Raw genomic sequence first — 21657 nt, forward strand, 5'->3', positions numbered from 1 at the left:
TACTAAAATGTTTTTTTATAACCATTGTAAAAATGTTTTAAATATATTTAAGAAAAATACAATACAAAGCAATTTCAAACACCAACGTAAATTATGATTTTTATATTTCATATTAAGTGTTAAAAATATAATATATATGATTATTTATATGATGGTTCATATAAAATACTATTACTTATATGATGGTAGGTAAAAAAACACGATCAATTATATGATGACACATATATGATATTTAATAGTGACATGAAAAAATAAATAGCAACATATTTTTGCAATATTATATCTTCTATCTTATTAAAGTAGAAGTATCTTTGGGAATGTTTGAAAACAAAAATAACATAATTAAAAAGAAATATAATGTTGTTTTGAAAATATGGATAGCATTATATTAAAAAAAGAGCTTATATTATTAAAACAAATTGAAGTCCATTATATTTTTATAAATTATCTGTTTGGACAAAATTTAAGATATACGAAAATGACTCAATCTAATTACTTTTTTTGTGCAACCGGTCCAATCTAATTAACTAAAAACATATTTTGTCTAAATTAATCATTAAACAAAATTCAAAACAAAAAAAATTGATTCAAAAATATACATGTATTTAAAAATTGAATTTTACTAATGTATTTTCCAATAACCATTATAAAATGGTTTTCAATATTGTATATAAAAAATACAATACAAAGGAACTAATAGATTGAGTAAACCTTCTTTTTAATTTTTTTTATGGACCACCGAAATAGAATTAGATTTACAATACTATAAATAGCTATAATATTTGGGTTACAATATCAAATAAACAATGAAAAAAAATATATGAATGTATTAGTATTTCTTTATTTGTATTACAAATACAATAATAGTCAAACAATAATATATAACGGGACCATAATTTTAAAATTCCAACAATTACCAATTAGTTATGAATTAATGTTCTTACAAATTAAAGCAAACACCCGTGTCAAGATCTAGTCTGGGTTTATAGAAAAGAATCTTTAATATTAATTGGGTCAAAAGCAAAAGTTATCTTGGTAATACATTCTCAAAAGAGCAAAATGCATTAAATTACAATAAATAAGAGAATCCACATAATATCATTTTCTTCATATGTTTAGCAAAAAATGTTAATTAAAAGATTTATTTTTTTGGCAAAATATATTTTATTGTTTCATGAAACTGTCATTCTGTAATTTCATTGACAAGTTGTAAACAAAGTTCAGTTTTAGTTAACATTCGCTTAACTTTATTGCTTTAGTGTATTGATTTCAGACGACGTAACAATTATTTACTTTACAATATCGGATTTGGGAAGCAAGATGATATGATTTTTTACTAGATTCTGCATGAACCTTATATGTATTCAATGTATTTAAAATAGTCACCAAACTGGGAATATAACAAAAGAAAATATATGTTGGACTTTTAAGGTTTTAATATTTTAAGATTTTTCAGATTTTGAAAACTCAGAAGAACAAAATGGAGACTCTAAGGATGGTGAAGTTACCATACTTTTTCATATTTTGTCTTCTCTTAATCATCATTTGGTTATTGTCTCATCATCCCTCATGTTCCCCATATATGAGTACCATTCGAGGAACAGAATTCTCGCACATTCCACCTGTAAGATGGATATTATGATTTATGAACACCTTATGATGTTCACGACAGATTTGATATTTTGATGTTTTTTGTCACAGGAATCTTCAGGCTTATCTAGTTTACTAAAAGAAGCAGCTTCAGAAGATAATACTGTGATTATTAGCATGGTGGATCGAGAATGGGCAAAACCAGCATCTCTTCTTGATTTGTTCCTTGAGAGTTTTCGGATTGGAGAAAGAACCAAACACTTGCTGAATCATTTGATTGTTGTGGCTCTAGATAATCAAGCTCTTCGATATTGTCGTCGTGCCCATCCTCGTTGTTATCTTCATACAGGTTCTGGAAAGAAAATTGGATCTGTAAACCCAGATGGTCTTATTGCCGGTTGGAATAAAAAGGCTTTGGTGAAAGAGATTCTAGAACTCGGTTACAACATGATATTTACTGTGAGTTCTCTGAATGCCAATTTTTTTTTCGTTAATCATGTTGTGGAAACTAGAAACGTGGATTTATTCAAGAAATCATGCCACGAAGCCGTTTAGATGTTGTTTAGCAATAGATGTACTCCCAATGTCACATAACTTTTCAAATGTAGTTTATCAAATTTTCTATTTTTCCAATTTTTACACAATGCAATCTTTGCTTATACAAAATGTTATTTTCGTCATTAATTCTATTATATCATAAACTGTCTTAATACATCAATGTTCCAATTAAACATTCTATACACTAGCATAGAGTCACCTAACCTAAAAACTAATTTACATGAATTTATCTGAACTGGTTGCAGGAAGCTGATGTGATATGGCTAAGGAACCCTCTAATGCACTGTCATCCACATAATTCAGTCTCAGTGGCTTGCGGGTTCTCATCAAGTGATCAACATGTAACAGCAGAAAATACAGGAGGTTTCTTCTATGCCAAGTCTAATGAAATAACCATAGACATGTTCAAGATCTTGAACGTAGAGAGAGTTTTGTATCCTTCAACTGGAAACCAATCCTTCTGCGACATTGTCAAGCGGGAAGATGTAATTCGTGGGCTTAACATGAAAGTAACGTACTTGGATGACGATAATTTTGTGAGGTTTTGTCAACAAAATAGGCAAAACCAAAGCAAGATAACTACAGTTCATGCAAGTTGTTATGATGATACAAAGAGTAAGGTGCAGTACCTTAAGTTGCTTCTCCAAGACCGGAAAATATGACTCCGCGATGGAGAATTCAGAGGCAACGAAGATTATTTTCTTTATACTTAATATATCGAACAATTTTTCTGTGTGATAAGTATGTGAATTCATTACTGGGTAATGGACAAGGAAATACAATAATTTGGATCTTTTTTTTTGATCAACAATAATTTGGATCTAAATCTTGATAAAAAGCAAAAATTGTACCCCCAAACCCAAACGCATAAAAAGTTCTATAGGTACCCAACTTAAGTCTATGCTTTGTAAACATAGAGTCAAGACATTATACGGTTATAAATGAGGCAATTAGGAAACTCCTGTTAGCTAAAATACATCAGCCATTGGATAAGAATGTGCAATACCAAAGCTTAAAGCGAATTCAGCAAGGAAGTACGATAAAGCATCCAAAGACTGCTTCCTTCAGGATACATGCAGCACTGGAGGAGAAAAAAGCTTCTCAAATTAGGCGAAAACAAAGGAAGGACACTAAAATTAAAAGGCTCGACTTTGGACCAGCTCGGGCATGTACTCTGTAACCCAGAATCGACAACAAGAATCGCCAGTGAAGAGAAATCAGACCATCAGATCAACCCCATGGCTTTCCTCTAGGCCTGGGCATTTTACCCGATTTCGAAAAACCTGAACCGAAATATGAACCAAAATAGCAAAACACCCATACCCAAACGGGTAATAGTTTAGGATATATTAGATATCCAAACCCGAACGGATATCCGAACATATGTCTGATGACGTTCATCCTCCTTATATACTTGTGTATATTATCATGTCTCCTATATATCCTCCACTACTGCTCATTCAATCACGAATATCTCGATATTCTCTTTACTTGCTTCCACGAATGTCGCAACTGTCTGAAATATACATTCGATTGTGAAACAACTTTATGAGAAATCAAGTTCAGAAAGTTTCTACGGAAAACACTTGAAGAATAAGTTTCAAAACTACGGAAATGTACATGAAGGCTAACAAGATAGGAAAGGACAAGGGAAAAGATACCGTGAGGCTCCCATCGCCCTCATAAACACCTCAAATCGCCCACATAGCCTCTATCTCATCACTCCAATCGCCCACCTAGCTTCCATTAGCTCCAATCACCCACATAGCCACATAGCCTCTCTCTCTCTCTCATCACTCCAATCGCCCACATAGCTTCCATGAGCTCCAATCACCCACATAGCCTCTCTCTCATCGCTCCAATTTCCCACATAGACTACTCTCATCACACAACCTCTTCCAATCGCTCACATAGACTTTCTCTCATCACTCCAATTGCCCACATAGCTTTCATGAGCTCCGATCTCCCACATAGACTCTCTTTCATCACACGAGCTCTTACAATCGCCCACATAGACTCTCTCTCATCACACAAGCTCTTCCAATTCCAATCGCCCACATAGACTATCTCTCATCACACAAGCTCTTCCAATCTCCCAAATAGAGTCTCTATCATGATACAAGCTCTTCCAATCGCCCACATAAAGTCTCGCTCATCACACAAACTCTTCCAATCACCCACATAGACTCTCTCTCTCTCTATCACTCTTGAGTTCTCAAATTGCCCACATAGCTCACATGGGCTATTATCGTTCTCAAATGTCTTTCGTATCGTCTCAGTCGGAGTCTCCGTTGAGATTTTACGATAAAAACTTTGTTTTCTCGTGAAAAACTCAACTTAAACGACAAAGACGATACTGGCTAGCTTAACACCATTATATCCTCAAATAAATGAATTGACTCCGGCCAATTCATAAGAACATCGACATAGAAAATGTGCATCAAACTAATCAACGTTTCTCTCCAAGAAAGTCGTAAAAACGCTCAAGTCATAAAACGATCTGAAATAGCCTAACACGGTGAAAGCCCACTTATGGTTTGAGATTACAATAGGCCCATGTCGCAATGACGATCTACTCGATTTCGTAGAGAAAAATAGAACAAAAGGATAAATGTAAGCTTTCCCGAAGATAAATATGGAAATGAAGGGGATAAGGAAGGAGACGAAGGGATGATATACTCGTATCTTGAGAGGATAAGGGAAGAGGGCCGACTTTGAGAGACTATATATGCGAGACCACGAGTTCTAGAGGCGGGATCCGAAAATTAGACCTTAGAAAATTTATGTTAGCTTTAGGAGAACTTAAGGCTTAGGCGGCTAGACTAGCGAGTTCTGTACTTAGAACGTTTACTGCTTTGTTCTTTTGTTCTCCATTCTTAACGAATTCATGTTCATCCTGTTTTCAGTGAAACTCTGTAAACTATTCTTCTTATTAATCAATAATATGCCTTTGTGCAATTTCTTACGATATTTTGTTATCTCAATTTTTCGTATTCATGTGTTAGTGCACGAAATCCGGATCCTTAAGGCGAATTTCAGTTTCTACAGTGTCCTTTGTGAAATAGATCCGAAAAAATTCAAATGTCATTCTTAGATCCAGTCAGATTCATGTTTAGCTTATCCAATCACACATAACTTTTTAACAAAGGTTACCCACTTATTATTGACGAAGAATCATGAATTTGAGTAACTCCAATAAGCTTTTAAATATTGAAATAGAAAAAATTGGAAGTTTGGGATGAAATGAGAGAGAAAGTGGAAGAGAACTGATTTGTGTGTATGTAAGTGTCAATTCTAGGGGCATTTAGAACTTGGTTTGATTGTTAATGGTGATTGATGTATTGATGGCAGTAGCAGTTTGGTATATAAGTGATGAAGATGAGGATATATGAGTAAAACAAGTAATTTAAAAAAAAAATAAAACAAAATAATAGTAATTGTATTTCGTTAATAATTAGAATTTCTATGGTGAATAGGAAAACGTTTTTAAAAAAGAGCTTACTTATGTGTTTGACTTTAAATTTTGAGTCTTATTTGAAAGAAATCATTTATATATTTTATATTTATAATTTGAGGTTTTAAATTTGAAAATATTAAAATTAGGATATAGTTTTAAAGTTTAAGGATATTATATACATATATATAATATATTAAAAATGATATCTAGCATTTATTAATGCTATGTTAAGTTAATAAAATTTCAACTATATATTTATATATATATATATAAACTTATTAAACATGTCATTTTAGTACTCAATGGGATCACATTTTCCAATAATAATAATAATAATATAACAAATATATTTATTTAATATTCAATGTTAGATCTCATTTTGCAATATATATGAAACATATCATTTTAGTATTAAATATTAGATCTCATTTTGCATATATATATACATATATATCAAACATGTCATTTAGGTATTTAATGTAATATCACATTTAACAGTATATATATATAGGTAGATATACAAAGTATTAAACTACAATCATAAAATGTCTGGCCAAGAAATTCCAGAACGTTCAAAGCAACAAAGTTCCATGACTAGATCGCCGAGAGAACCTCCATGTGATCTCAATGAAAATGGTTTACCATTAAGACCTCATCAAACCATTTGCCCACATTACAGTAGGTTCGGCCTCTGTAAACTTGGACCAACTTGTAGATTCGATCATTCTACCAAACCACCCTCCTCAGACAGCAAACAATAAAATTGAAAGTGATGTACAAAATCAGTGTTTCAATATTGTTATATGCAAATTCAGTTTCTTTTGTTTTGATGCAAAGTTTATTTGACTAGTATACCTGAATAATATTAAAGTATGTTATACATTTTAGGATCAACTTGATCACCATGGAACCGAATCTTCGTATCATGTAAACAACTATCTTAAGATCCGCGCAATTACGCGGGATGAATGTTATATATAAAACTAATTTTTATCTATTATTATTTATTTGTATCATTTACATATTATATGTATAATTAAATTAGAGTAAAGACATAAATCAAAACAATACATCTTGTTTATTTACAATATTTTTTTGGTAAATAAATCAAACAATCATTTTATTTATTTCATATGATATATAACTAAATTTCAAAGACATGGACATATATATGCAGTATATTTTAATATAAATATTTATTATTGATAATTCATACTCATATGATAAACACAAAATTTCTAATGTACAATTTTTAATGCAAAATTCAAAATTAAAATATTAAGGTTTCAAAACTTTTTCAATACAAATTTAGAAATTATCATATTTAAGTATTATTCTATGTTATATAGTTTAATTTTAAACTATATTATTATATAATATCAATGTCTAGTAAATGAGATTTCATATTCATACGATTTATGATCATTTGTTTCTTATTATTACCAAAAAAGTTTAACCATTGATCACAAAATTTTAATGTGAGACATTTAACGTTTTTAATAATTTATAGTCGTTTTAAAAATTCAAAATATAGCATATAAAAAAATTAATGTTTTATTATATGGTTAATGCAGTTGTTTAATATCTTTTAATAATATAAAATTAAAAAAAAAAAGCTAAGACACAAAAATTATTATCAAATATTTGTTATTCATAATTATTAATTGTCATATATACGTTAATCATATTAGGCAATTCCGTACCTTTTACTTAAGGAAAATGCGAGAATATTTTGTGTACATTATTTATCAATTTAATAGTTAGTTTAATAAAAAGTATAATATAAATTAAGATAAACCAAAATCTTTCTTTAAAAATTCTGAATTTTATTCTCATTGTGACATGTGAATACAAAATATTGTTGTAGTGTTTCTCAACTAATATATTAAAAATGATATCTAGCATTTATTAATAGCTATGTTAAGTAAATAAAATTTCAACTATATATTTATATATATATATATATATATAAACTTATTAAACATGTCATTTTAGTACTCAATGGGATCACATTTTCCAATAATAATAATAATAATATAACAAATATATTTATTTAATATTCAATGTTAGATCTCATTTTGCAATATATATGAAACATATCATTTTAGTATTAAATATTAGATCTCATTTTGCATATATATATACATATATATCAAACATGTCATTTAGGTATTTAATGTAATATCACATTTAACAGTATATATATATAGGTAGATATACAAAGTATTAAACTACAATCATAAAATGTCTGGCCAAGAAATTCCAGAACGTTCAAAGCAACAAAGTTCCATGACTAGATCGCCGAGAGAACCTCCATGTGATCTCAATGAAAATGGTTTACCATTAAGACCTCATCAAACCATTTGCCCACATTACAGTAGGTTCGGCCTCTGTAAACTTGGACCAACTTGTAGATTCGATCATTCTACCAAACCACCCTCCTCAGACAGCAAACAATAAAATTGAAAGTGATGTACAAAATCAGTGTTTCAATATTGTTATATGCAAATTCAGTTTCTTTTGTTTTGATGCAAAGTTTATTTGACTAGTATACCTGAATAATATTAAAGTATGTTATACATTTTAGGATCAACTTGATCACCATGGAACCGAATCTTCATATCATGTAAACAACTATCTTAAGATCCGCGCAATTACGCGGGATGAATGTTATATATAAAACTAATTTTTATCTATTATTATTTATTTGTATCATTTACATATTATATGTATAATTAAATTAGAGTAAAGACATAAATCAAAACAATACATCTTGTTTATTTACGATACTTTTTGGTAAATAAATCAAAACAATCATTTTATTTATTTTATATGATATATAACTAAATTTCAATGACATGGACATAGATATACAGTATTTTAATATAAATATTTATTATTGAGAATTCATATTCATATGATAAACACAAAATTTCTAATGTACGATTTTTAATGCAAAATTCAAAATTAAAATATTAAGGTTTCAAAACTTTTTCAATACAAATTTAGAAATTATCATATTTAAGTATTATTCTATGTTATATAGTTTAATTTTAAACTATATTATTATATAATATCAATGTCTAGTAAATGAGATTTCATATTCATACGATTTATGATCATTTGTATCTTATTATTACCAAAAAAAGCTAAACCATTGATCACAAAATTTTAATGTGAGACATTTAACGTTTTTAATAATTTATAGTCATTTTAAAAATTCAAAATATAGCATGTAAAAAATTAAATTTTTTATTATATGGTTAAAGTAGCTGTTTAATATCTTTTAATAATATAAAATAAAACAAAAAAAAGCTAAGATATAAAAATTATTATCAAATATTTTTTATTCATAATTATTAATTGTCATATATACGTTAATCATATTAGGCAATTCCGTAGCTTTTATTGAAGGAAAATGCGACAATATTTTTTTGTACATTATTTATCAATTTAATAGTTAGTTTAATAAAAAGTATAATATAAATTAAGATGAACCAACATATTTTTTAAAAAATTCTGAATTTCATTCTCATTGTGACATGTGACTACAAAATAATATTGTAGTGTTTCTCAACTAATATAAAAGAGATATTGGGTTTTTTTCTATTTAATCTATACTATTAAAGTATCATGCCCTTATTTTTTTAATTTATTTACATTTCAATGCCTTTGTCATTTTTTATTATTTTAAATAAATTTCGGCCACAATAAATTTGCTTTTTCTACTTTCATCGGAAATGGCGGATTGGGCTCCGGTTCTCGTCGGAGTCGTGTTGTTCGTGATGCTCTCTCCAGGACTCCTCTTCTCATTGCCGGGACATCACCGGACGCTAGATCTCGGCGGCATGAAGACCAACGGCAAAGCAATCGCCGTTCACACACTCATCTTCTTCGCTGCTTACACGATCTTGATCCTCGCCGTCAATCTCCACATCACCACCGGCTGATTTAGAGCTTTTATTGAATCTGGGGGGTTACAGGAATCTTCTTAGATTTGGATATCTGTTTAGTTTCACTTTTACGTAATCTGTTTTATAGTCTGATACTTGTTCCGGACCGAACATTAACTTGTTGTCTTGTTCATGTTCATTGTGTTTTACTGAAAGTGTATTAAAGAATCAGACATTAATGAAAAAAATTGTGGAAACAATCGAGATGAAGATGCTTTATGTTGGTTATTACATGCCATGGTCACAACAGCTCACAAATGTCTTATACTAATTGTTATGTGATGGGAAGTACATCAAGGTTAGAAATTAAATGTAGGAAAATACAAAATTACATATTATTTATTTGTATACAACCATTTGTTGTCACTCTGCTTGAAACACTATTACCCAAGAATCAGAGATTATCAAAATAAAATAGCGGAAAAAGGCAAACTTTGAATCCAAAGAAGCTTATCTGTGTTACACTACAAGATCAGAAATGGATGTGAATTTGTATGGCAATGATCAAGATAGTGAGTATACAGAAATATATAATGGCGTGGACCAAAATCGAAATGCCGCTTGTGCTCATGTTACCAAACTCCATCACTCTTGTCCTTGCCGGTAGCTGAAAGAGCAATCCTGGCGAGAGTAGAATGAAGAGAGCTACTGCTACAATCACAGGTCCCCAGTCTGCACTCATATCTTCACAAACTCTGAAACCTAGATACAAAGGTCCAGTTGGTCGTGAAAGGTTTTGACCAGAAAAAGGGCATAGACTTTGAAAATATATTCTGGTGGTGAAGATGTCTTTTATCCAAGTTTTCTTTGGTATAACAGCCGTTCTAGACTTGGATATTGACTTACATTTGGCTTACAATAGAAACTGGACTATGCAACGTTTTTAGGGTGGGGAAATGACAAGCTTTCTTCCATGAGAACAACGAAACAGCGGGATGTTACAGGCCATAAACAATGAATGGGCCTCAGTGCCAAAGAAAAAAGATGCGATCAAGGACTAATCTGCTGTAAAATATTTTCGAAAACGATTCATTTAGGGCGGGGCACAATCCGATTTGTTCCATTGGTTCTATGTGGATAAAGAACCTGTTTGCAGTTTTATATGGGTTAAATATATGGTAGATTTGAAGTTAGGGCTTATTTGTGATATACCAAAAAAAATGTAAAATTAGTTTTGTAAAAGAAAGGATAAAGAGAGATAGGAAGAGAAAAGAGGAGAGAAGGTGTGATTTTGGTTATATAATGATGAATTATAGATTTTTTTTTGGTTATATCACCTAATTTCCCTTGAAGTTAATCACCAGATAGAAGACACAAAAAAAACTTCGAAGAAAACTGGTCAACACTCAACAGTTAATATGTTGGCTTCGGTTAATATGAACGAGAGAGATGCGTTTTCATTTGGAGGTGGGAGTAATGTGATTCTCTGATCTGCATCTGGTCCCTACTTCTTGATTGATTCGGTAACCTAAACCGATCCAGCTAAGAAGATACAAATAAGGAAGATAACTACATAAACTTGAACAACTAAACTCATATATTACAAAGAAAAAAATTAATTTATTCTTCTCTCGTCTTTTAACTGAAACAAGTCGTGGAATTAATCAAGTATAATATACATTTGGAAACTTCTATATTTTACATGCTTTCTAGAATCTTATGACATTTTAAATTCAAATAATGGCATAGTACTACTAACTGAGGCGTAAACAAATCATTTGTATAATAGTAGCTGCTTTTTTTTTTTTTTTTTTTTTTTAAACACCTAGTAGCTGCTTTTAATTTTTAGGTTTCGGTAATAAACCATCATGCTTCCCTTTTTCTATGGAATATTCTTACATTTTAACCAGCTTTAAAAAAAAAACATTCTTTCATTTCTCATGAAAACAAACCTTTTTTCTGAGTAATATCAAGATTGCATTCGTCGAGCGAACAAATTAGATAAATGTAATAAGAACCGTTGGAATTATAGCAAATCCCGGCTACAATCCAACTGAGACCTTTCTCTTTAGGTATAGCTTGCAAGCAACTGTGCATACGATTTGGAGGGAGAGAAACTCGCGTAGGCATGGTGAGGAGTCACATGATGTGGCAGTTTTGGTCAAGTTCATTGACAAGGCAATCAGGCTGAAGCTACTTGCAGTTAAAGGCAAAGGGCATAAATATCTTGAAGAGGGTCTCATGGCTTGGTTTGGATCACGAGAAGGCTGAGAGGAGGTTTAAAAAATAGAGTCTCTGATTTTTTGATTCTTTGTACAAAAATAAAACAGTAGCATCAGATGTAATACAGTTTTGGCTGAATAAATTTTACATTCATTCAAAAAAAAAAAAAAATAAGAACCGTTGATATATTCAAATTTAATAAACTTTCTCTTTTTTTCTTAACCAAACATAATCTATTCTTGAAAGACGTGAAACTTTGTGTTGTGGGTTGAAGTTTTCTTAGAGACAGAGAATATGCATGATATCATCTTAGCTAAATATTTTGAAGTAAAAGAAAGAAATATAAGGAAACATAGTAAAGAGAGAAAGATAAATTCAAGTCATCCAAAAATTGGGAGGCCTACTCTCAACTACCAAAAAGAACACATTAGTGTTTGTTGTGTTAGGTCATTTATTCAGTCACCTAACCCTAACTATATGAAATACGTTAAAACTCAAATATATAGAAAAATAAGGAAATACGATTTGTTAATATAACTCTTTGTTTGTTTTAATAAATAAAAACGCAATCTTGGAATTAGGGGTGGGCGTTCGGGTACCCGTTCGGGTTCGGGTCGGGTATTTCGGATTTTCGGGTATTTCGGTATAGAGGTCTAGAACCCGTTCGGATATTTCTGTACTTCGGGTCGGGCTCGGGTATTTTTAGTTCGGATTCGGTTATTTCGGATCGGGTTCGGATATTTAGATTTTGAAAAAAAATATTAAAATTTTCATTTCTCAAGTTTATTGTATTTAAAAATATAACTTTTAGTTAACTAATTTTTTATTTTTAATAGATTGAATGGTTAATAGATTTGGACATAACATTTTAAAACTAAAAAGACACTAATTTAGTTATTTTTTTTTAATTTTGGATATAACTTTTTGTTAATTTTTGAAATAAAAAACTTGACATGCATTTTAAGTGAGTAGCAAATCATTTTTCCCGGAATTGTATGTATATCATATGAACTTAAATTATGTGTAGTATCAATATAAATATTTTATATAAAATGAGAGATATAAACTAGAAATATAAGGTTAATTATACATATGTTCGGTTATCTTCGGATATCCATTCGGGTTCGGGTATTATCCGTTCGGGTTCGGGTATCCAATCTCTCCTTATTCAATACCCGTTCGGGTATTTTGCTACTTCGGTTCGGATTTCGGTTCGGTTTTTTCGGATCGGGTTCGGGTGCCACTTCGGATATCGGGTAAAGTGCCCACCCCTACTTGGAATCAAGACCGTCCATGTATTCTCTCTTTCACATTATTCTCACGCTATGAGCTTGCGGGTCCCATGACAATCCTCATTAAGATTTTCCCATATATATCTCATGAGAATCCAACTCGACTTCATAACATTCATCACTTGTTAAACCCCCAAAACAAAGTTTCATTTTTTTTTCCACAAACCCCATTAGTTTGCTGCTTCCTCTATTTGGATAGAAATATGGTTTGTGTTATTTGCTTTTCATATCATGTTCTTGTTTGGTTTCATAAAGTCTTTAAAGATCTTTTCATATTCACTCCTATTAAGGGACATATCCCTTAATAACTCCTCTTTAATTTATGTACTTCAGGGTGCGGAAAACACCAACAAGGAAATGAAACTTTCTGATTCAATGGACAACAACAACAACATGAAAGGAGCAAACATTCATCTCGAGGTTCTTCAAAAGGAAACAGCCGCTTTGGTCAAACCCGAATCCGAGACACCAAAGGGTCTTTACTTCTTGTCAAATCTTGATCAGAACATCGCCGTGATCGTCCGGACAATATACTGTTTCAAATCTGAGGAGAGAGGAAACGAGGATGCAGTACAAGTGATTAAGAAAGCTCTGAGTCAAGTACTTGTTCATTACTATCCTCTTGCTGGACGTCTCACCATAAGCCCTGAAGGTACTTTATTGAAAACAATTAATGACCGCTCTAGTTTCGGTCTCAATAATCAGACAGAAAAACATTTGTTAATATGTCCTTTTGGTGTGAACCACCTCAGGTAAACTCACTGTGGACTGTACTGAAGAAGGAGTTGTGTTTGTGGAAGCTGAAGCAAACTGTGAAATGGATGAGATTGGTGACATCACGAAACCAGACCCCGAAACATTAGGGAAACTTGTCTATGACGTCGTAGACGCCAAGAATATTCTTGAAGTCCCTCCTGTTACTGCTCAGGTTTAACTACTTTTCTTCCTCCTCAAGCAATCTTTTTTTTTTGTTGTTTAGGGTTTTAAGATGAGATCTAATTCGTTTATAGGTGACTAAATTCAAGTGCGGAGGGTTTGTTCTTGGACTCTGTATGAACCATTGTATGTTCGATGGTATTGGAGCTATGGAGTTTGTGAACTCATGGGGTCAAGTCGCTAGAGGCTTACCATTAACAACTCCTCCTTTCTCGGACAGAACCATTCTCAGTGCTAGAAACCCTCCAAAGATTGAGAATCTCCACCAAGAATTCGAAGAGATCGAAGATAAATCCAACATCAACTCTCTTTACAGCAAAGAGCCAACTCTGCATAGATCCTTCTGCTTTGACCCAGAGAAAATCAAGAAACTTAAGCTCCAAGCAACAGAGAACAGTGAATCTCTCTCCTGCACAACTTTTGAAGCTTTGTCTGCTTTTGTGTGGAGAGCAAGAACCAAGTCACTGAAGATGTTGAGTGATCAGAAAACAAAGCTTCTCTTCGCCGTTGATGGTAGAGCCAAGTTTGAGCCTCCACTTCCCAAAGGGTATTTCGGGAATGGAATAGTTCTCACAAACTCAATATGTGAAGCTGGAGAGCTAACCGAGAAACCTTTGGGCTACGCTGTTGGATTAGTAAGAGAAGCCATTAAGATGGTAACTGATGGATACATGAGATCTGCCATTGATTACTTTGAGGTAACAAGAGCAAGACCTTCTCTTTCTTCCACTCTTCTGATCACTACATGGTCGAGATTGGGTTTTCATACCACAGATTTCGGTTGGGGAGAACCGGTTTTGTCCGGTCCAGTAGCTTTGCCTGAGAAAGAAGTGACTTTGTTTTTGTCTCATGGAGAACAGAGGAGGAGCATCAATGTGCTTCTTGGACTTCCTGCTTCAGCCATGGATGTTTTTCAAGAACAGTTTTTACAGATATAATATTGAACACAAAAGACCAAAGCAAAAAATAATATCTGGCAATTATTGTTGTAAACTCTTCGTTTTACTCTGCTTTTTTTTTTGAATTTCTGCTGAATTATTGTTATTACATCTTAAATTGTCTGTATCTGGCATAAAATTTCAATCATAAATTTATAGTAGTCCAGCTATAATGTAATATTTTTATATTATTACTTGATTTATTTCTGCAGTGTTGAGTTTTTAGTACAAACAAAAATTATATTTATATAAATGAAGTTGTATAAACAAAGTCCAAATATAAAGAACAGAGGACAAGAAGGCAACAGAGTTCTTGTAGAAGCAAAAACAGTGATAGAAATTTGCAGTTTATTTATTTATTGCTTGCCACACAAGTCAATATTCTTCTTAAACGGTCTGAAATTCAAGGCGGTGAATCGGTAGACACAGAGATTAGACCTCTTGGACTTAACCTGATCGGTTGTAGTTTTGTGGCCAGGAACGTTGCAGGAGTCCGAGGAGCTACCGATCAAGCTTGCCTGACAAGAAGCCACCAGAGAATCTTTGTTCGCTTCTGTGGCGCAAGAAGCACCTTCTACAGAAGTTATATCTAGCTTGTAGAGTCCAAGCTCGTTCGTGGTTCTATTTGCAGAGAACGTGATCATCTCCCTTGTTTTCGAGGAAGCTGCCTTAAATCTGCAGATTATCCTCACTTCCACACCTGCTTTTTTTTGTTCAGTTACAAACAAAAGTAAAAGACATTTCAACTTGGATTTAACAATTATGAGGATTATTTTTATTGGATTCTTTACCAGGCATGAAGTAGCTGTGTTTGGAGAAATTGTTGTTGGAGCAGACGTCGCAATAAACAAGACCCATTACAGTGATATTTGCAGTTGGTTTGGATGAGGACTGTCCCAGTGACAGAAGTTGCAGAAGCAACATTAGCATTATCAGTTTCTTTTCCATGTCCACAAGCATCAGCATTTTTTTCATCTTTAGATAAACACTTGTTTACAGATGAGGTTCTTTTTGTTTGTGTGGTTGATGGAAGAAACAGACAAAGACTGGATAAGAGGTAAAAGACAAAAGATCAGACAAGAAAAGACAGGAACTCCATTGAAACAAAGCTTCAATTCTGTATTCTTCTGTATATAGAGAACTCAAGACTCCTGTGGACAGATAGATGGTTAAAGAGAGAAGCTTCTGGAGTGAAGGTTATAAATGAATGATAGAGAGACAAACTGAGAGGTTGGTTGTGTGTTTATACATTTATTGAGCTCTCAAGCTTTCTGTTTTAAGGGTTTTTGTCTACAAGAAATTGGCTAATTCTGGAAAAGAGATTGGAGAAGGTAAGCCATGGATGGACCACTTATCAATTTAACATCATTTACACCAAGAAAGTGGTCAGAATAAATGGCTACTTAGATATCAATACAAGAAGCCAAAACTGTGATATATTCCCGGTTAACCCTTGGTTTTGGCTGCAATCTGGTAGAGGATTTCATGTTTTAGTTACTTTTCAAAAATGAACAAAACCATCTAGATCATCTCTATTTATCAGGAAAAAAAAAGAAGAAGAAGAATTTATTCCTGATCTGTTCTTTAAGTGGCTTCAAGCCAAGTCTCATTTAAGTCTTTAGATTTATTGGAGTTGGAGACTTTTGTTATTCACATTAAAGAACAGTTGTATAAGATTCACATAAGGAGTGTGGTTTAGACTCTCAGATAACCTTAATAACAAGTAAAATCAATTCAATTCAAGAGAAGTAAAAAATAAAAAGCAGGAATGTTTTGAACAAGACAAGTAAAACACCCACGACAGGGATATAAATAATTCAAATCAAATACGTATAAAACAAGGAAAACACTAGACTCATTATGTGCCATCAAAGTAGGAGGACTTATTCAAACTTTACACAGACTCCTAACATTACTATTTGACCGTTAACACTTCAGTGATGTAGCTTTGGCTTTCGAGACATGATGCAACATCTCACTCGAATTTTTCTAAGAATTGGTTCCTGAATTGTTGTGCTCTGTAGAACAATATGCCCCCAAATAGGTAGGATAAGCATAAACCTAGCTTGTCAATGGAGAGAGCTAATGTGATGTATGGTGGGGAGTGTGAATGTTGGAAGTGGGGGCAGGGGTTCGTGGGGAGGATAAACGAGCCAGAAACCGGACATCAATACACTGTGGAAAAGAACCACAGTGATCCACAGTGATCCACAATAGAGTGAAGCTCCAAGAGAGGGTAGGCGTTGGTGATTTTACCTTATGTTCGTTGTTGACGTTCATCAGGTTCCATATTAAGCATCATGTAATTGAAGAAGGAATAGAGGAATGTCATTTCAGCGAACATGAAGTACACAAAATAAGCTGGCCGGCGTTTGAAACGGATGTACCCTGAGCTATCGAGGCCTCCGGAAGGAGACATAAGCGACGCAAAAGTCGTGAGACCTGCCATGACAATTTTATATACTAAGACTTACACGTTAAGCAATTTCATATATGATAATTTTCTCATATAATATGGATAATTAGTTCATGAATTTTATTATTATTTCTTTAAGTATTCTGGAAGTAACCAGCAAACTCGCCATTAACTTGGACAGAGAATGATGCCGTTGATATGCATAGAGATATCCAGTGTATGAACATCGGCGGGAAATCCATAGCTTCCAAAGTTCTAAAAAGAAAACTCCATTGAACTGAGTCAAAAGCTTTTGAGATATCAATCTTTAGGGCACATCTAGAGGAGATAGTATCCTTGTGGTAGTCTTTCACCAGCTCCGTAGCAAGCAACATATTCTCAACAAGAAGTCTACCCTTCACAAAGGCGGACTGATTTAAAGCGATGAAGTCTGGTAGGGTTACCTTGAGCCTGTTAGCTAAGATTTTGGAGATAACTTTGTAGATGACATTGCAGCAAGATATGGGCCTATAATCCTTCATCTCCCTAGCCACTGATGTTTTCGGTATCAAGGCCAGAATCGTTGTATTTACCCCTTTTGGTAAGAACCCTTTCGCAAAAAAAGATTGAACCGAGATAATGAACTCTGGCCCTATAATAGGCCATGCTGATTTGAAAAACTCAACCGTGAACCCATCTGGCCCTGGTGACTTATCACTTGGCATACTGAACAATACTTTTGTGATCTCCTCCGCTGTTACCACCTGTGTGAGGTTCTGCTGATCAGTAACTGAACATCTGTATGGCAAAATATCACTGAGCGTGCTCACATCTATCTCCTCTAGGTCTGGTGGGACGTACTGAAGAAAATCCTTGAAAAACCCCTCAGCTTCTTCCTTTATTTCTTCGGGTAGCTTTACTATTCGACCATCTCTGCATTTTATTTCCTTGATCGAGTTGTTGGTATCTCTAGTAGTTGCTGCCCGATGAAACACTTTATTATTTTTGTCCCCCACCTTCAACCAGTGCAACTTGGATTTTTGCTTTAGAAATCCCTCCTCTAAACTAGCGACATGCTCCCAACGTTTGTATGCACTATTCTCCCTGTCCAAGTTTCCCTGTGTTGGATTTCTTATATTCTCCTCCTGACACCGACATAGATTTTCATAAGCTTCTTTTGCTTTCACCGAGAGATTTCCCATTTGTTCCTTTGCCAGTACTCTGATTTTCGGTTTCAGAGCTTTCAACTTCTTTGAGAAGCGATACAGAGAAGATGTTGACAAGAAAATAGGCTCTGTATTTTGCCAATGATCCTCTATGAGCGGCTTAAACCCCTCAAGTTCTGCAACTGCGTTAACAAACTTGAATGGTCTTTTTGGACGACTCATTTCATGTCGGAGACTTCAAAGAATCTCTTCAACAGAGACTAAATCTTTCTCCTTTTGTAGAGAGAGAGAGAGAGAGAGATGTATGTAGTGACGCCTCCTCAAAGATCCGATTTGGGATCCAACTGCAATTTGCGGGTCTATCAAACATGGAAAGGAAGCAATGTAAGCTTCCATCTTTTTTCCAAGTTCTTCATTGTACTTGACCTAGTTAGTTTCTCTTTTTTTCTGTAGAAATTTCTCAGTCACTGTCCTCAGATTAGTCAAAAGATTGGAACTTGGTGTTTGTGTTATTATAATTAAGGTTTTAATATTGTTGTTGAGGTTGTCTTGTGGCACTCCATTGAACTCTTGTTAATGTTTCTTCTAACAATACTCTTTTTTGTTTTGTTTCATTTCTGCAGATATTTTGTCTTCAGGGAAGGTTTATATTCGGGCTTAAGATCACTTGGTCTCACCATAACTCTCATCGTGGTCCCCGTTATAGTCTTCTGCATCTTTGTTGCGAGCAAGCTAATGGTTGACTTCTCTGATACTTTGGGACTCTCAATAGTCTCTGTCGCTGTTATCTTCACCATTTATGTGAGTAACGTACCACCAAACCTTTCCTTTTTCATTTCAAAATGCTTTGTAACAGTTCTATGTTTCACTCTCAGGACTTAATTCTTCTGATGCTTACATCCGGAAGAGATCCAGGGATTGTCCCAAGAAACTCTCATCCTCCTGAGCCCGAAGTTCTTGATGGGACAAGCCAAACGCCAAGATTGCCTCGCGTGAAGGAAGTTGAAGTTAATGGAAACATATTTAAGGTCAAGTACTGTGACACTTGCATGCTCTATAGGCCGCCTCGATGCTCTCATTGCTCTATCTGCAACAACTGTGTAGAAAGATTTGACCATCACTGTCCTTGGGTTGGTCAATGCATTGCTCAAGTAAGTTTCTCTCACTTTGGTCTCTATCATCGGTGCATCATTCATCTAATGTTTCTTGTGGGGGGAATTTTCGCAGAGGAATTATCGGTTCTTCTTCATGTTTGTCTTCTCCACGACACTTCTCTGTGTATACGTGTTGGCCTTTTGCTGTGTCTATATAAGGAAGATCAAAGAATCTGAAGATATTACCATTTGGAAAGCAATGCTCAAAACCCCTGCTTCCATTGCTCTGATCATCTACACATTCATATGTATGTGGTTCGTTGGAGGCTTAACAGGTTTTCATCTCTATCTCATCAGCACAAATCAGGTACCCACCCTAAAGTCCTTTTCCCTCTTGTCTGAGAAAAAGAAACTCATGTCGTTCTATTGCACGTTTTTTTATCTTTGTTTTTTTTTTCTGTAGACAACATATGAGAACTTCAGATACAGTTATGACCGGCGTAGCAATCCTCATAACAAAGGAATTGTTGATAACTTTAAAGAAATCTTTTGTTCTGCAATACCTCCTTCGAAGAATGATTTCAGAGCTATGGTGACTAGGGAAGCTCCAACGCCATCAAGATCAGCTGTTGGCGGTTTTGTGAGTCCAAACATGGGAAGAGGTAACGATGAGATTGAAATGAGGAGGAAAGGTGTGTGGGCAATGGCTGAACATGGTGATGACAAGAACGGTGGTAACGATGAACGGTTTCATGTCAACGACGATGAGTTAGGTGACATTAGGACCACAACGGATGATGATGAACGAAGTGGTAGGCCAAACATTCACCCTAGGCACTCAAGCTGGGAGATGTCACCAGAAGTTGTGGCCTTAGCAGCAAGAAGAACTTAGAAACATATCCCAATAGCAAAAAAAAAAAAAAAAAAGAATTGAGAGGATATGATTTTCAGCTTTATTTATTTGATGTATTTTATGTAGTTCAGAGAAATCAATTGTGAATTAATTTGATTTTTTCAGAGGTTGTGAATGTTTTTATTAGTGGTGTTCAGACAGTTAAATATCAAATCATTGTGTGTCTTTTTGTAATCTATGATTTTAACCGTACTTACTTCTCCGCAGGATGAGAAAACAAAATGAATACAGCGGATTTTGCACTCTGTATACTTATAACTGTGTCAAATAATTATAAAGCTGAAACTGAATTCTTTAGGCATGTGGATTGTGGACAAGAAGACCAGACCAATCTGTTCAAAGAAGCACGGCTCTGTAATAAATGCAAAAGAATCCTTTAGAACTCGGGGGTGTTAGTGGGGATGAGATTTATAATGAGTCTAAGTCTAGTGTTATTGGTTTATAGATTCTCATATTCTCATTAAAATCTATTGTTATTGGTTTGATGATTCTATAATTCTATACAAAATCATTTGTTATTCAAAAAGTTTAGATTTTAATGATTCTACAAATCTATTAAAGTAAGTGTTATTGGGAGTTGAATTCTTATCATTTTAACTCACAAATTAAGATTTTTAGAATACTACATGTTTACCTTGAATTCTTAGAATCATTACATTATTTTATTTTCATAGATTTTCACAATATACAAAATTTTCTACAACTCTTTTCAAATTTAACAAATCTCTCAACTTTTAAAATCAACAAACTCTATATAAATCTTATTCCCACTAACACCCCCTTAAGTTTGTTGATTTTAAAAGTTGAGAGATTTGTTAAATTTGAAAAGAGTTGTAGAAAATTTTGTATATTGTGAAATTCTATGAAAGTACATTGATATAATGATTCTAAGAATCTAAGGTATATAAGTAGTATTCTCAAAATCTTGTGTTATGAGTTAAATGGTGAAGAATACAACTTCCAATAATACCAACTTTAATAGATTTAAAGAATCATTAAAATCTATACTTTTTGAATAACAAAAGATTGAGTATAGAATTACTAAATCATGAAACCAATAACACTAGATTTTAATGAGAATGTGAGAATGTGTAAACTAATAACACTAGATTCTATAAATTCTAACAATCATCATAAATCTAACTCCCGCTAACACCCCCTTAAGTTGTAAAACTAATTTAGAGAGAATTGACTCTCATAGC

The 21657-nt window shown here is 33.4% G+C and overlaps 5 protein-coding genes and 1 pseudogene across 5 annotated transcripts; 4 read left to right on the plus strand and 2 right to left on the minus strand.

Annotated features, from left to right (window-relative positions):
* Positions 1-995: 995 nt before the first annotated feature.
* LOC106356675 (uncharacterized protein At4g15970-like) lies at positions 996-6605 on the plus strand. Its single transcript, XM_013796412.3, has 3 exons — positions 996-1624; positions 1702-2049; positions 2394-6605. Exons 1-3 carry the CDS (start codon positions 1481-1483, stop codon positions 2808-2810), a joined length of 909 nt encoding a protein of 302 aa, XP_013651866.2. The 5' UTR covers positions 996-1480; the 3' UTR covers positions 2811-6605.
* Positions 6606-9302: 2697 nt separating this feature from the next.
* On the plus strand, positions 9303-9560 carry LOC106352706 (the record flags this gene model as incomplete). Its single annotated transcript, XM_013792343.3, has 1 exon — positions 9303-9560. A coding segment is annotated over one exon (258 nt), but the record flags the coding sequence as incomplete, so codon positions are not given.
* A 249-nt stretch (positions 9561-9809) lies between these two features.
* LOC106352705 lies at positions 9810-12289 on the minus strand. Its single transcript, XM_048736949.1, has one exon. It carries the CDS (start codon positions 10238-10240, stop codon positions 10031-10033), a length of 210 nt encoding a protein of 69 aa, XP_048592906.1. The 5' UTR covers positions 10241-12289; the 3' UTR covers positions 9810-10030.
* A 799-nt stretch (positions 12290-13088) lies between these two features.
* Positions 13089-15105, plus strand: LOC106352703 (omega-hydroxypalmitate O-feruloyl transferase-like). Its single transcript, XM_013792340.3, has 4 exons — positions 13089-13219; positions 13347-13665; positions 13766-13941; positions 14024-15105. Exons 1-4 carry the CDS (start codon positions 13217-13219, stop codon positions 14885-14887), a joined length of 1362 nt encoding a protein of 453 aa, XP_013647794.2. The 5' UTR covers positions 13089-13216; the 3' UTR covers positions 14888-15105.
* Position 15106: 1 nt separating this feature from the next.
* Positions 15107-16270, minus strand: LOC106352704. Its single transcript, XM_013792341.3, has 2 exons — positions 15679-16270; positions 15107-15587 (listed from the first exon to the last, which is right to left on the minus strand). Exons 1-2 carry the CDS (start codon positions 15860-15862, stop codon positions 15244-15246), a joined length of 528 nt encoding a protein of 175 aa, XP_013647795.1. The 5' UTR covers positions 15863-16270; the 3' UTR covers positions 15107-15243.
* Positions 16271-18748: 2478 nt separating this feature from the next.
* On the plus strand, positions 18749-20581 carry LOC106352708 (annotated as a pseudogene).
* Positions 20582-21657: the final 1076 nt, after the last annotated feature.

The sequence above is a fragment of the Brassica napus genome, chromosome A7 (genome assembly GCF_020379485.1).
Source record: "Brassica napus cultivar Da-Ae chromosome A7, Da-Ae, whole genome shotgun sequence".
Lineage (NCBI taxonomy): Eukaryota > Viridiplantae > Streptophyta > Magnoliopsida > Brassicales > Brassicaceae > Brassica > Brassica napus.